Source organism: Alexandromys fortis, unplaced genomic scaffold, assembly GCF_014885135.2.
Source record: "Alexandromys fortis isolate MF-2015 unplaced genomic scaffold, M_Fortis_MF-2015_v1.1 scaffold_89, whole genome shotgun sequence".
In the NCBI taxonomy this organism is placed as follows: domain Eukaryota; kingdom Metazoa; phylum Chordata; class Mammalia; order Rodentia; family Cricetidae; genus Alexandromys; species Alexandromys fortis.
The window spans coordinates 4,224,376-4,239,959 of NW_026067973.1; the positions used below are offsets into that span (position 1 = coordinate 4,224,376).

General features: G+C 43.9%; 1 protein-coding gene across 1 annotated transcript; it reads left to right on the forward strand.

Annotated features, from left to right (window-relative positions):
* The first annotated feature begins 2,251 nt into the window (after nt 1–2,251).
* On the forward strand, nt 2,252–11,588 carry Nxpe4 (neurexophilin and PC-esterase domain family member 4). The gene is made up of 5 exons (XM_050156307.1): nt 2,252–2,350; nt 5,059–5,792; nt 6,247–6,308; nt 8,100–8,306; nt 10,246–11,588. Exons 1-5 carry the CDS (start codon nt 2,258–2,260, stop codon nt 10,779–10,781), a joined length of 1,632 nt encoding a protein of 543 aa, XP_050012264.1. The 5' UTR covers nt 2,252–2,257; the 3' UTR covers nt 10,782–11,588.
* The last annotated feature ends 3,996 nt before the right edge of the window (nt 11,589–15,584 follow it).

Consider the following 15,584-nt stretch of genomic DNA (forward strand, 5'->3'; position numbering starts at 1 on the left):
GTTTCTTCATGGCTTACAGGAAGCAGAGAAAAGGAGGGTTTACATGGGAGGAGCTAGGGCAAGACATAGTCATAAGGATGCAGAGATAGACTTTTAAGCATAATGGCAGTTACTAAGCAGTTCCTCAGAGCTACCTGAACTTGGCCACATCACATACATTTGAATGTAGAAAATATTCTGAGAGTCAGATACCATGAAAACAGGAACCTGGGCCTCACCCTGTTTTAGACCTCACTGGGTGACCTTGGTAAATGATTTAAACTCACTCTTTACCCTCACTTCATACTTCACGGAGCCAGGAAGATCTAGTTTGAATGTTTCATGAAAAGATGCCAATTCACATAAAGTACCAATGTCTACATGGAGAGAACTCATTAAAATCTATAAATCTATTGACTCAGAGAGGCTATAATCTTGGGAAGTTGCTGCCACCTGCATTCCCAGAGACAGCTAAACCAAATCTATCCCAAATATTTTTCTCACCCAAGACACTCCATTAGAACAATTCTTATAGACTCCAATTGAGCTATCTAGACCCAGTCACATAAAGTTAAAACAGTTTTTCTCAAAAGCCATGGTATGGAAACAAAGTATTACTATGGCTGGTTTGATAGAACCTGACTAACAATGCTGAAAAGTCAGGATTTTCTTCCTGAAAGAGGATTTGAGTCTAGCTTATCTGCTTTTATGATTTTGTTTGTTTGTTGCTGCTGTTGTTTTTAAGGTTAGATGGTGAAAGCAAGAAGATCTGGAGTCTGAGGCTATCCAGGGCTACATGAAAGTCTATGAAAAACAGCAAAAAGATGAAAAGGTTGGTGATGTATTCAGACACACATAAACTCTTAGAAAGGACAACGTAAACAAGACTTGTGAAGAAGGCCCCAAGGGTCCACCTGCTGTTTCCTGTGGGCTCAATGCACGTATCTGAGGCACCTACTCTTTCTGGTCCTCTTTCTATCAGAACAAGAACACAAATCCCAAGTGGCTTCAAACCTGTGACTCTCATCCTGTTAGTCTGAGATACTGAAATCCTTATTAATGTTCTTCTCTTAACCACATCCGAGGTGGTTTCCCTTCAGTTCCCATTTTACGCAGTGTACTGTCCACAGAGGAATGTGCATCTTAATCTCAGTTACTGGGTCTTCATAGCAAGGCTCAGATAGAAACTCACAAGTCAGTCCCCGTGGGAGTACTTACCGTCTGCTTGTCAGACTTAGACTTCCAATGTCCCCCTCCATTACAATTGTATTTCTGTACTATGCAAAGTATTCTGTCCCTCATTTCAACCTCTGCTTGACCTGGTCACTGCTGTTTTATCATCCAGACTCCTCCTTAGGGCGAAGGGCTTGAATCCCACTGAAAAGTAGTTTCTACCCTATGCCCCACAGCTTGTATCTGTGATGTGTTTTTGGTGCAGGAAGGCCGCACAGTGGTAGCACCCTACTGGCCACAGAAGGAACCTGCCCATCAAGCTCACCCAGTTCTTAGAAATGAGACTAAACTGGGCCTTTACATTAAAGGTATGAAAAACAAGAGTAGAGGAGTAAGGGGCAATATTTGTTCTCGGATGCTAAATCCTTTTGTGTATAAACTAGGAATCCAGATCAAAGAGTGATTCTAAGAAGTTTTGAGGGGTATAAAGTTTTATAAGGGTGGTGTTCAAACAAGATAATTTGTCTCTTCTTACATTCATGGGCTAATGTCCAGGATCTCAACTATTAAACAGTAACTCCACCCAGGTAATCTAACCAGAAAAAGATAGCTCAGGCTTCAGGTCAAAGACGAATGTTCATATTAACAGAAGGAGACAATGGCTAAGGCTTCAAGATTTCTTTTTTAAGTATATAGATGTGAGTTTTAAAGTAATTCTTTTTATAGTTGAGAGGTGCTACAAGAAAAGGACCACATGAAAGTTGGTGGACCAATGTCTATTAGACGTTCTCATGGTTCTTAGAGGCCATTGTTTGCGAAGTGTTTTGCCTGCTCTTTGTAGTTAAGAGGAAAGGAAAGAGAACCTGCGAGGTGGGCACAGCCTGGAGGAGTCACGCAGACGTAAGTGTCCTGCCTACTTCAGGTTCTCAGTGCCTTAACTGCTGGTGGGCTCCAGGCTGAGAGCTAAGGGCATGACAGCAGCTGGGGGAGAACTGATATCTTAACCGAGGGTGCTATGGTGAACAGGCTACACCTTTGAGTGCTTGCCTTTCTCTTTCGCTTTCTGATGCTTGCTTTCCTCTGATTGTCTTGTAGGAGTCAAACCATGAAAACGATGACCAGTCGTAAGTCACTGTGGGTGCTGCTGTTGATAGTTATCTTCTGGGTCTCTTTTACAGTTTTCAGAAACCCATCGAAGGTACGATTTTCTCTCCTTTCCTGTTTTACTGGGTACTATGTGCCTAGGAAAATGTAAGCTGCAAAGACCCACGAATTGCAATGGAGATGGGGTGTGCTCAATATGGCTTACCATGCAGTGTTAGTGAACCGATGTAGCTGACAATTGTTAAACAAGGCAACAAGTGAAGAACGTGCCCAAACCTTTCACAGATAAGCTGGGATCCAGAGCAGAGGGTGATTCTCAGAGATAGGAAAATCACGAGGGATGGCAAGCTTTATGTTCACATGTGTGCTTACACACAGACTTCATTCTGTATTGCTTGTGGTTAAGTGCAGCTATTGTTGTGTCTGGTCCGCAGCCTGTGCTTGCACCTGCCTTAAGGGAGTGTCTGTAGGAGAGAATACATTCATGTCTATGCACTGAAATGGACCTGCCTTTTAAAAACCATGGACCATGTCGAATGGGAAACATTTCCCTCCTCCAGTACCAAGCTGTCTAAATAGCTATTCAAACTTTTCAATGTTGTTTCTGCCGCTGCAGATTTTAAGGCTTCTGTTTTATTTTGTTGGCATTGGCTTGTCCTTGTTTGCTTTCTCTGTTCCATTGGTGGCTTCTCCGCTTTGGAATGGGGCTTTTGGTGGTGCTGGTGGTGATTAGTTGCCTTTAAGTGTTTGTTTGCTAGAATTCTGTTTTTATGTTTTCAATACACAGTTTCACTCTGTAGCATAGGTTAGCCCTTCTCTTACTCGGGCTCAAACTTGCAGCTGCCCTGATTTGGGTTTCACTGCTCTTAGAGAGCTGTTATTATTATTGTTGTTGTTGTTGCTGCTGCTGCTATTGTTGTTGTCTACATAAGGATTGGGTTCACGCAAGCCACTTTGCCTTTGCTGAAAATTCTAATTAGTGCTTGAGAGCAGCGATCCATCTTACTGTCACTTTATTTGATGTGTTAGGATATTTTCAAACATCTTTTCAAGTAATAGAAATAGTCCCACTTGCCTTGTGTCCTGTGCCTTTCTAATGTTTCCCATGTGTCCAAGTTAGGGTTTCTATGGCTGTGATGAAACACCATGACCAAAAGCAACTTAGGGAGGAAAGGGTTTATTTGGCTTACACTCCACATTGAAGGAAGTCAGGACGGAACTCAAACAGGGCAGGAACCTGGAAGCAGATTCAAAAGCCACAGAGGGGTGCTGCTCCCTGGCTTCCTCCTCATGGCTTGCTCAGCCTGCTTCCTTATAACATCCAGGACCATTGTCCAGGGATGGCACCACCCACATTGGCCTGGACCCTTGCACATCAATCACTAATTAAGAAAATGCCCTACTGATGCATGTTCAGCCCAATCTTATGGAGGCAGTTCTCTCAATTGAGAGATCGCTGACAAGTATAGCTTGTGTCAAGCTGACCTAAAATTAGTCAGCATACCGTGTTATTCCATAATCCTCACAATAACCATTCAAGAAGCATAACTATGACCTGATAGGCAGTTGCTAAAACTGATTTACAGTTATGTGCATGCAGAACCCATAGTGGCCAGAAGATGGTGTCAGAGAGCTGGAGTTACAGGTGGTTGTTTGCCACTGGCAACTGAACTCGGGTTCTCTTTAGGAGCAGCAAACACTGTTAACTACTCAGCCTTCTCTCCACCCCCATATCACCGCCATGACGGTCCTAGCTCGGGCTAGTTGAGGATGAATGGGTTTCCCACAAGAAGCCATTGAGCTCCCAATAGATCAGCCCCACTGTCTCAGTGTGTAGGTGCACCCCTCGTGGTCCTGACTTCCTTGCTCATGTTCTCCCTCCTTCTGCTCCTCATTTGGACCTTGGGAGCTCTGTTCGGTGCTCCAATGTGGGTCTCTGTCTCTATCTCCATCCATCGCCAGATGAAGGTTCTATGGTGATATGCAAGATATTCATCAGTATGGCTATAGGGTAGGGCCATTTCAGGTTCCCTCTCCTCAGCTGCCCAAGGAACTAACTGGGGACATCTATTGGGAGCTCACCAAGGCCAGCTGGACTGGGACTGAAAAAGCATGGGATAAAACCGGACTCTCTGAACATGGCAGACAATGAGGGCTGATGAGAAGCCAAGGACAATGGCACTGGGTCTTGATCTTACTGCATGTTCTGGCTTTGTGGGAGCCTAGTCTGTTTGGATGCTCACCTTCCTAGACCTGTATGGAGGGGGGAGGGCCTTGGACTTCCCACAGGGCAGGGAACCCTGACAGCTCTTCAGACTGGAGAGGGAGGGGGAGAGGAGTGGGAGGGAGGGGGAGGGAAATGGGAGACGGGGAGGAGGCGGAAATTTTTTCAATTAAAAAAAAATCAGGGCTGGAGAGATGGCTCAGAGGTTAAGAGCATTGCCTGCTCTACCAAAGGTCCTGAGTTCAATTCCCAGCAACCACATGGTGGCTCACAACCATCTGTAATGGGGTCTGGTGCCCTCTTCTGGCCTGCAGGCATACACACAGACAGAACATTGTATACATAATAAATAAATATTTTAAAAAAAAGAAGCAATTGAAAACTAGAGTTATACAGACAGTTTAAACCAAGATGTCTGTGTGTGAAACACATGTGACCACAAAAATTTAAGAGTAACATGATTTCTATGTTTCTCATTGTTCTAAAAAAAAAAAGACAAAAGTGGTTAACCTGCCAAAAGTCCTTATATTAAAGAGCATCTTTTTCTTTCTTCTCTATTCTATTTCTTGCCCATTCAGATATGGGCTCCATTCAAGTTGCCTGTGTCCTTCAGTGACTGGAACTTGGTCATGAAATCCTCGTGTCCTGCAGTGCTTCCGAACCCACCAGTCACACTGAAAGAGACAGAGCTGAGAGTCCAGGAGGTCCTGGAGAAGCTAGATCAGCAGATCCCTCCCAGACCCTTCACCCACCTCAACACCACCACCAGTGCCACACACAGCACAGCCACCATCCTCAACCCTCGAGACACATACTGCACGGGGGACAAGCTGGATGTGCTGCTGGAAGCTAGGGACTACCTGGGACACAGGAAGGAGTATGGAGGGGACTTCCTGAGGGCCAGGATATCCTCCCCAGCCCTGAAGGCAGGAGCTTCTGGAAAGGTGACAGACTTCAACAATGGCACCTACCTGGTCAGCTTCACTCTGTTCTGGGAGGGCCAGGTGGCCCTGTCTATCCTGCTCATCCATCCCAGTGAAGGGGTGTCAGCCCTCTGGAGGGCCCGGAAACAGGGCTACGACAGAATCGTCTTCACTGGCCTGTTCGTCAGTGGAACCTCTCAGGTCCGCACCGATTGTGCCTTGGTTCTAAACTCAAGTGACGAGTTGTGCCAATATCTGGACGCCCAGGACCAAGAAGCTTTCTACTGTGTGAAGCCTCCGAATGTTCCCTGTGCTGCCCTCACCCACATGCATTCAAAGAACAAGGAAGTTTCCTATCTTAGGCAGCAAGAGAGGCGCCTCTTTGAACGGTAAATAATTATTGTTTCACATGTCCGGGGGAAGGTCGGTGCTCTAGCCTGCAGGATGTATTCTAAGCACATCAACTCACAGGCTACAAGAAGAGTCCTTTGAGAAGGGACCTATGAATGCTTTTGAGGATAGTGTTCATTGTCCAGGAGTCCTTGAACTTCTATAATAAGTAATCCTTATCAATGAACCCCCCAAAAAACACAGATTGAGTAAAAACTGAAAGAATGAAATATATGTATGTGTATTCTAATACATTTTTTTCTGGGTCTCAATACACATACCTTCTCAGTTCCTGTCTCCCATGGATTAGGAAACAAATAGATGGAAAATAAATTCTAGCCAGGGAAATGAGATTCTCAATGAGAACTAACAGAAGGCCTGGTCAGTCTGAGTTCTGGGACTTTGCTGAAGTCGAGACCACTGCAGATTAATTTCTGTATCTGTCTCTTTAAGGTCAAATATAGGTGTGGAGATTATGGGAAAACCCAATGTGATTAGTGTCTCCAAATGCAACAGTAAGTGGTTCTGTGTTTGGTGGGAGGTGCTTAACCCTGGACCCATTTAAAGGTCCTGCTCTGTTTGCTGGTCTTGTCTGCGGTCTCGTTTTTTTTTTTTTTTTTTTTAAAGCGGGCCAAGGCACAAAGTCCATGAGTGAATGAATGGTTGTATTCATTGGGATCTTACACGCGTGCTCTGGTGACCACGTATCTCACTAATCTACCTCTCAGGTAGAAGGTCTCCTGTCCATCTTACACAAAAACCTACAAAGATCAAAACTTTCTCCCGCGTCTCTGCCTAGCTCTCCTCCCATCCTCACATCCTCCCTAGAATTCCCACTTACAAATCTCCACTATGCCGTCTAGGAGTCAATTTACTACAATTCTTCTCTCTTGGTTTTTGGAACCATGTTTTTTTTTTTTAAACAAAGAACTTCCACATACACATTCACTAAGGTTTTTTTGGTTTTTCTTTTTTTGTTGGTTTTATTGAGCTATACATTTTTCTCTGCTCCCCACTCTTCCTCTCCTCTCCCCTTCAACCCTCTTCCATAGTCCCCATGCTCCCAATTTACTCAGGAGATCTTGTCTTTTTCTACTTCCCACGTAGATTAGATCTTTGTATGTCTCTCTTGGGGTTCTCATTGTTGTCTAGGTTCTCTGGGATTGGCATTCACTAGTTTTTCTCTCTCTTTCTTTCCTTTAAAAAAAAAAAAGAAGCTCTGAACAGCCAGCTCACAAACACCACCTAAAATAGTTTAAGGCAACAGTATCTTTGCCTCTCTGAATGCACCATGAAAAGCTTGCTAATTGCTAAGACGGTTTTCTGCATAGAAGGAAAACCACGTTTCTGAGTACAGATGTGATATGTAGTGCCTCTGCAGCAGGCGCAGAGCCCTAGGCTTGACCCCCAGCACCACGTAAACACACATCCATGATTTCCAAACTCTGGGAATAGAGGCAGGAAGATGAGGAGTTTAAGGCCATCCTCAGCTACACAGCAAGTGGAAGGCAAGCCTGGGCTACCTTAGACCCTGTCTCAAAGACAGAGACAGACTTTAGAGCAGAAGAGGGAGAGAAATAGTATTTCTTTGGCCCATATATATGTATACAAGTACCTTTATAGTAGCTGTAAAAATATTAATTTACCCTATTGGGGTGGTGAGTAACTGTGACCCCAAACCTGCTGCCTCACCACCCCAGCTTACCTCCAGGTCTCCTCCTTAGCCAGAAACTAAGGTTGAACATCTGGCCCATCTTGGACCTCCAGGCCTCTCTCAATGCAAACTGGCCAATTTCTAAGCCAACTTCACCCTGCCTTTATCTCAAAGAGTTCATACTTTAATGGTGACACTGAAGACACTCTGAGAGCATGTGACAAGCTCAGGAGCCAAGTGGCTTAAAACAGTCAGATGAAAGAGCTCTTGCCCTTTATAAGAACTGATGAGGCTGGGCTTACAGCAAGGCTAACAAATACTTGAAGGCCTTTTTTATTTTAAAAAATAAAAATATTATTTTAAAAATTTAAATGTTTATTTTAAAGATTTAAAAGTATTTTAAAATATTATTATTTAAAAAAAAAAACCCAAGTGGAAAAACCCAAAGTTTTTTCATAATAACCACTTAGGAAACTCACGCCAGAGTAAAGTTTTACTGAAAACATGTGTCCCATTATAAAGATACTTTTAATAAGCGTCTTTTTATTGTCACCCCACCTACAAGCCTGTCTAGAGGGTTCTTTGGGAACGATGGAAGGCTCTTAAACACGGGTCAGTAGAATGCTGTTGTAACTCGCTGATTCCTTGGCAGAAGAAGCTGTGCCAGCAAAAGAGAGGTGCAAGCTCGGGATGGTGCCTGCAATCCCCAGTGGGCATGTCTGGAAAAACACATGGAATCCAGCTTCCTGTAGTTTGGCTCCAATCAAAATGAAAGACTGCCTGAGAGGGAAATTCATCCATCTCATGGGTGATTCCACAATCCGCCAGTGGATGGAATACTTCAAAAGCAAAATCAACAGTATGTCTCAGTATTCGCTAGTCATGTCTCTTTCGGAAACTGTGTTTTCATTTCAAGGAAGAAGAGTACAAGAAGTTCCTTCCTCCTCTACCATAGTTCTATAGCTCCTAATTCCAAACCACCAGCGTTATTCACAAAATGTTACTAGCAGTCCCGAGAACGGTGGTTCTCAACCTGTGGGTCATGACCCCTTTGAGGTTGGAAGTCCTTGCCCCGGGGGCCATCTATTTGCATTATGATTCATAACAGTAGCAAAATTACGTTTATGAAGTAGCAACGAAAATGACCTTATGATTGGGGGCCATCACAACATGAGGAACTGTACTAAGGGGTCGCAGCATTAGGAACGTAGAGAACCACATGACCTAGAACAATGTTCATTATCCCTAGCATTTATTCTGAATGAAATAAAGTAAGCAATAACAAGTATTTATCACACTACAAGGCACACCGACACACAGGAAGTACTCAGAAAGCAACGGCAATGGGAACTATTATCAGAGTTGGGGCTAGAATCTATCTGTAAGAAGCCTAGTTCATCGCCATAGTACTGGTGGCCAGTACTATGTCAGAGTCTAGTATTCCATCTGAGCTAAACCACATTCTAAACCATCACTTCCTGCTCTTCTATGTCCTTGGGCCCTGGATCTTGTCATTGAAGACAAAGTTGAGGCTATGACTCCATACTGTGAGACCAATCTCACGGTCTCCAATCTTAAAGCAACTGATCCTCTCAACGAAGAGGCTGAAATTGGTAAGGCCTGGGCTCTAAGTTATAACAAAGTCAATAGAGAGGACACGTTGGATCCAGACTTCTAGTAAACAATCGGCCCCTCATAACTTTGTCTCTCTCAGCTTCAAAGTCGAGAGTCTAGGGACAACTTTACCATCACACAGTTGGACCTTGCCGTTTTCTTAGGTCATGTAGCATCCTGAGGTTTTGAGCGACCCTCCCCTCTTAGTGTGTAAGTTATAGTGGGGTGACATCATTGTATATTTTATGCAAAGTTAAATTCTGGAGCCAGAATGTGCTTTGGAAAAGAGAACTGGAGTGAGTTGGAAACAAGGGAGACCCTTGTCCCAAGAACGTCCCCAGCATCTCTTTTGCAGCCTCACTCTCTGGCTTAAGACTTCTAAATCAGCCCTTCTCCACAAAGACATCCACAAGGCATCCATGATCTCTGAGCACATGTTTTCTCAGAAGCTGTAGCCATAAAGCAACTCACCTTGATATTTTGATAAGAATCTAATTGGCTCAATGAGACATGGTGGACTGTGTCTTGTTCTATTATTTTCAGCGGTGTCTAGATATAAGAGATTATCTTTCTTAAAAGTTAGAGGGGATTTTAAGGCTCTTTTGGTCACAAACTGTAATCTTGGGTATTTGACATCCTGTTTTGACTTTCTTTTCTACAACATGATAAATGGGGGGGGTGGCTATCACTGAGGTGAGTGGCTGCATCTGTCTAGATAAATGCTCTATAAAGGGATCACAAATGAGCAGTCACATTACTGTCAATCATGTAGACGAGACACTTGGTGCCATTCCACTCGTGAGGAAAGAAGAACATAGAATGTCGTTTTAGATTCCTGGAGTCATTCTGAGATATGCTTGGTTTCTTTTTACACGCAAGCCTCCCCCATCTATCCTCATATAAGGTCAGGGTATAGTTAACATGTATTAGGAGAACAACACGTACACTAATCGTATCATCTTCCAGTAAGGCTGAGTTCAAAGCCAAAGCCATGCCCTGTACAACTCAAGTCAATCTGAATGATTTTAGAAGAAGGGAAAGTCGCTTATCACAAAGCATTTTCAACTGTTTGAGTTGTTTTCAAAACCACTATATAACACCATGTCTTTTCTCCTATGTGTGTGGCTAGTTGATCTCTGTAACTGTGTTCTCCTTCTGTTTTGGGATTGCCTGTTTGCTGTCAGCACTGAGGTCTGTGGATCTGCACGAGACTGGAAAACTGCAACACCAACTCGCCGTGGACCTGGATGAAAAAATCAATATCCAGTGGCAAAAACATGGTTACCCCCTTATTGGCTCATTGGTCTACTCTGTCAAAGAGATAGAGAACATCGCACGGATAATTGACAGAACGGGAGGAGAGAAAAACACGGTCATCGTCATTTCTCTAGGTCAGCATTTCAGACCTTTCCCTATTGACGTTTTTATCCGAAGGGCCCTCAATGTCCACAAAGCTCTGCAGCGTCTTCTCCTGAGAAGCCCAGACACGATGGTCGTCCTCAAAACAGAAAACACCAGGGAGATGACCAGCGACGTGGAAAGACTTAGTGACTTCCATGGTTACACCCAGTATCTCGCCTTAAAGGATATTTTCCAGGGTCTCAATGTGGGTGTCATTGATGCCTGGGATATGACCATTGCATATGGCACAAATGATGTCCATCCACCACAGTATGTGGTTGGAAGTCAAATTAATATATTCTTAAACTATATTTGCTAGGAAGCACATAACTCTGAAAGTCACTCATTGAAGCTCGAAGATACAGTGAATCCTGCTGACATGCCAGCTACCAGGATGTGCCAATTAGTCCAAGGAGGTGGTCTGGGGCCCATGCAATCCACCCCGTTTAGCCTAACAAGGCCCTAGAATCAATGAAAGGTCCTATCTTTTTTGACCAGAGCCCTGCTGCTCTTCATCAATTGGAAGTTAGGGTTCCTGTGGGTGAGACCTTCTCCCTGATCCTACAAGTTCAGAAAAATGAAGCAATTTTGTATACAATTTTTTAAAGGTCTTTGATTCCATCTGTAAATATTTTTGTGGAGAATTTTTACATCCATGTTCATCAAGAAAATTGATCTGTGCTTTTTTCTGGGTCGTGTCTCAAAGTTTGACATCAGGGTGACAAAGACTTCATAGAATGACTTCGGTAGCATTCCTTCTGTCTGTGATTTGTGGAAGGTCTGAGAAGTGTTGGTTAGGTTTCTTTAATAGTTTCATAGTATTCAGTAGTGAACCTGTCCAGGCCTGGACTTTTCTTTGGAGACCTTTTATTACTGCCTCAATTTCATGGCTTTTTATGGATCTGCTTAAATTGTTTCTATTTTCTAGACTTACATTTTGATAGGCCATATAAGTTTAGAAATTTGTCTCTCTTCTAGTCTTTACAGTTTTTTGGAATATAAATTTTGGATCAACCAAAACAAAATGCACACAGAAACACTACCGTGAAACCTAATTTTTGTATGCTGATTTTAGAATAATTAAAAAATAAATAAAATTTTAAAATGGAGAACACATTAAAGTAGGAATGGATAATAGAAAATATTTTAGTGACTTTTTTATTCTTATATATTAAATAAAAAAATTATAGCTTGCTTTTTCATAAATACATTATAAATTATATATTTTTGTTTGTCTTTTGGTTTCTTTGAGACAGGGTTTCTCTGTGTAGCCCTGACTATCTGGAACTCAATCTATAGGCCCAGGCTGGCCTTGAACTCAGAGATCTGCCTGCCTTTGCCTCATGAGTGCTGGAATTAAAGGAGTGTGCCACCACTGCCCGGCTTTATCTTTTGAATTTCTGTATTATCTTCATTTATTTGTAGGGGGCTATATGCCACAGTGCACGTATGGGGGTCAGAGAACTATGTTTAGGCTTCAATTCTCTCCTTCCACCCTGTGGGTCCCAATGATTGAACTCGGTTATCAGACTTGGTAGCAAGTGCCTTTACCCACCCAGCCACCTCACTGACACTAAACTACAGCTTTTGAAAAGAATAGAGGTGTTTAAAGAGATGCCTCAGAGGTTCCGAGCACTTACTGCTCTCCTAAGGGACCCAAATTTGATTCCCAACCCACACATGGAGAGCCACATTTCCGGGAGATTTGACGCTCTCTTCTGGCTTCCACAAGCACCAAGCATGCATGTGGTACATGGACATATAAACAGGCAAAACACCAATACACATTTAAAAAATATATTGTATTTTCTTTTTATTATTATTAATTAAATTTGTTCATCTATTTTACATCTCGACTCTAGTTTCCCCCCCTCTTCTCCTCCCATCCCCCTCTGCCACCTCCCCCACATCTATTCCTCCTCTATTTGTGTTCAGAAAAGGACAGGTCTCCCATGGGTGTCAACAAAGCATGGCATACCAAATTACAATAGGACTAGGCTCCTCCCCTTGCATTAAGGCTGGGCAAGGCAACCCAGTATGAGGAATAGGTTCCTGGAAGCCAGACAGAGCATTAGAGACCCTGCTCCCACCACTAGGGTCCCACGAGTAAATCAAACTACACAACTGTCACACAGAGGGCCTAGACCAGTCCCATGTAGGTTCCCTAGGTGTTAATCCAGAGCCTCCGAGCTCCTATGAGCTTGGATTAGTTGTACCTGCGGGTTCTCTTAAGATGACCTTGACCTTCCTGGCTTGTAAATCTTTCCTCCCCTCCCTCTCTCCGCCCAGTGCGTGGCTGTGGATCTCTGCGTCTGTTTCCATCAGTCACTGGATGAAGGCTCTCTGATGATAATTTGGGGTAGTTACCGATCTGATTACAGGAGAGGGCCAGTTCATGCACACTCTCCACGATTACTAGGAGTCTTAGCTGGGGTCATCCTTGTAGATTCATGGGAGTTTCTCTTGCACCAGGTTTTCACCTGACCCCAAAATACTCTCCCCACCAAGATATCTCTTTCATTATTCTCTCCCTCCATCCACTCCCACAACCCAGTCCCTCATGTTCCCATCCCTGCATGGCCCCCAATCTACCCTGAGAATCTCTTCTATTTCCCCTTCCTAGGGAAATTCCTAAGTCTCCATCTCTGATTTGGGCCCTCCTGGTTACCTAGATTCTCTGGGTCTGTGAATTGTAGCATGGTTATTTTAAAAATCAAACTATTTTGCTTGCATTCAGCAATCCCAGCAAGATGTCATACCAACTTGCTGCTGTACTTACGAAACAATTCTTTGAATAAGGAGTCTCATTTCCTTTTCTATGACCAACTATCGCCCTGGGTGATTTTCACATGATAGGCTCTCCCCACCCCTCCACACACACACACCCCATCCTCTCACTCCATCCCCACCCTCCCACCTCATCCCCACCCCGCACAGTCATAGAATAGCAGAATACCAAGTGAGGCTCCAGGCTCTCAGAAGTCCTTTGACTGTACTCTCCCGTAGGACCCCTCTCTGTGGGATTTCAGCTGAATCTATAGCCTCCTCATCCAAAAGCAGGAGGTAACGGAGTGCCACACAGTGGGCGGGAGCTCAAAGACTTCGTTCCTGTTACAAGCCATAATTTTAAGACTGCATAAGTCAGGTCAGCTTCTTAGACTGTGATTTTCCAAATGAAGGGATGAGTGTAAGAGTCCCAAGCACAAAACTTGGTTCTTTGTAGCTGTGGGTGGTCCTGGGGACACTGTTTAGAGACACAGGCGTCAGGGGAGATGTCTGGGAGGCTGAGTACAGGCTCCACCATGCCTTCTCAACCAAAGTATCAGCCACTTTTACCTGAGTGTGTCAGTCTTCCGGGTGAGCCTTGTTTGGAAAGGGTAGTTCTCTACCTTGATACATTTTGAGAGCTATTTTGATTGCTTGATTAGCATCCCCTACATGTCTGCATTCACATTTCAACAGTTCGTTTGAGTAGCTGAATAAGACAATGAAATTTTCATCAAAAAAAATTCTTTCAAAAAAAACTAAAAATGTTTTCCTTCGCTACAATATTCTTCTTTAACTCTCCGCTATTCACTGAACCTCACAGACAGTAGGACCCTGACCTACTGCACCTGGAAGGAAACAAGCCCAGCGGAACGCTGTAAATCTGTAGCCTGGGTCCTTAGGTCAGGAGATAATATGTCCTCTGTACATCTGCCAGCAGCTCATTGTTCAAAGTCCAGTGCCCAGTGTACATTCACAGTACAGCGCCCAGGGTCAGAAACACTTATTAGGGCACTATCATGCTCCAGACTTTGTTCTAAACTTAAAGCTAGTGTGAGGGTTGGAGATAACTCAGCAGTTAACAGTGCTAACTGCCCTTGCAGAAGACCTGGTTCAGCTCCCCACACCCACATCTGGTCCCTCAAAACTGCCTGAAACTCAAGTTCTAGGTGATCTGATACCCTCTTCTAAGGACACCAGCACACCCATGGTGCACATAAACTTATGTAGATGCACACACCTACAAATAAAATGTTTTTACTTGTTAGGAAAAAAAAAAACACCTGAAATATCTCCCGTTAAGTCTTTACCAGTTAAGGTAGGGTCAGGGTGATTAATAAAAAAATACAAAACGTTATGTAATGATTAAAAACAAAGATCTGTGTCATGCTCCAGTGTTTGACGCTACACTGTTGATATCTGACCAGCATAAATTGGACTCAGTGAGTTTAAAAAAAAAAAAAAAGGCATGATGCTGAGGAAGGGAGGGGCCAGTGGATCAGGGAGGAGTTGGTCCTGAATATGATCAGAACATATGTATTCATGTATAAATTATTAAAAACAGTACCATGTCAAAGTATATTGTGGACTAGTGTGATAGAATGTTTTATGGCACTGACTAAGGAGTTAGAGCAATGTCTCGGAAAAGATTTCAAGTAGTCTGGCGAAGAGGCAGCCATTAGTGAAATGGTAAAGAGAGACCCGAGGGAAGGAAGTCCCCCGAAACCTGACTTTTGTAGAAACTGCACAGGCTACTGGGGGAAATTTGTCACTAGTGGTTCTACTTGACGGAAGACTCCTCTGCCACACTCTCAACCTGCCAGATAAGAACTGTCCTCTGGTGCAATCGTGGCATGACTCATGGGCACCACAAACAGCTCACCCAGACCTGCTCCCCAGGAGGAACTTCTGATGCGGGGAGCCAAGGCAAAGACCTGCGGCTAGGGAGAGCAGGGGCCTCCGTGACGAGGAACAAAGAGGCTCTGTGGCATCCTCTCGATCTCCTTCATCTTCAGGGTCCTAACTGGAGGTTCAAGTTTAAACAGAGGGCAGAAAGCCAAGCAGTCCCAGTCGAGGTAAGATTCCACCCATCGTTATTTGGCTTCAGTGTCTCTTACAAGTGTGTTGAAATTAGGAGCGGCGGCAGGGCTGCGTCCCCGGCACCCGGCCGCCCGCATGGCTAGCTTATGCCCAGAAATAATTACACGGAAACTGTATTCTTTCAAACACTGCCTGGCCCGGATAGTTCCAGTTCCTTATGGCTAGCTCTTACATATTGTTCTAACCCATTTCTAATATTCTGTGTAGCCCACGAGCTGGCTTACCAGGGAGGATCTTAACCTGCGTCTGTCTGGAG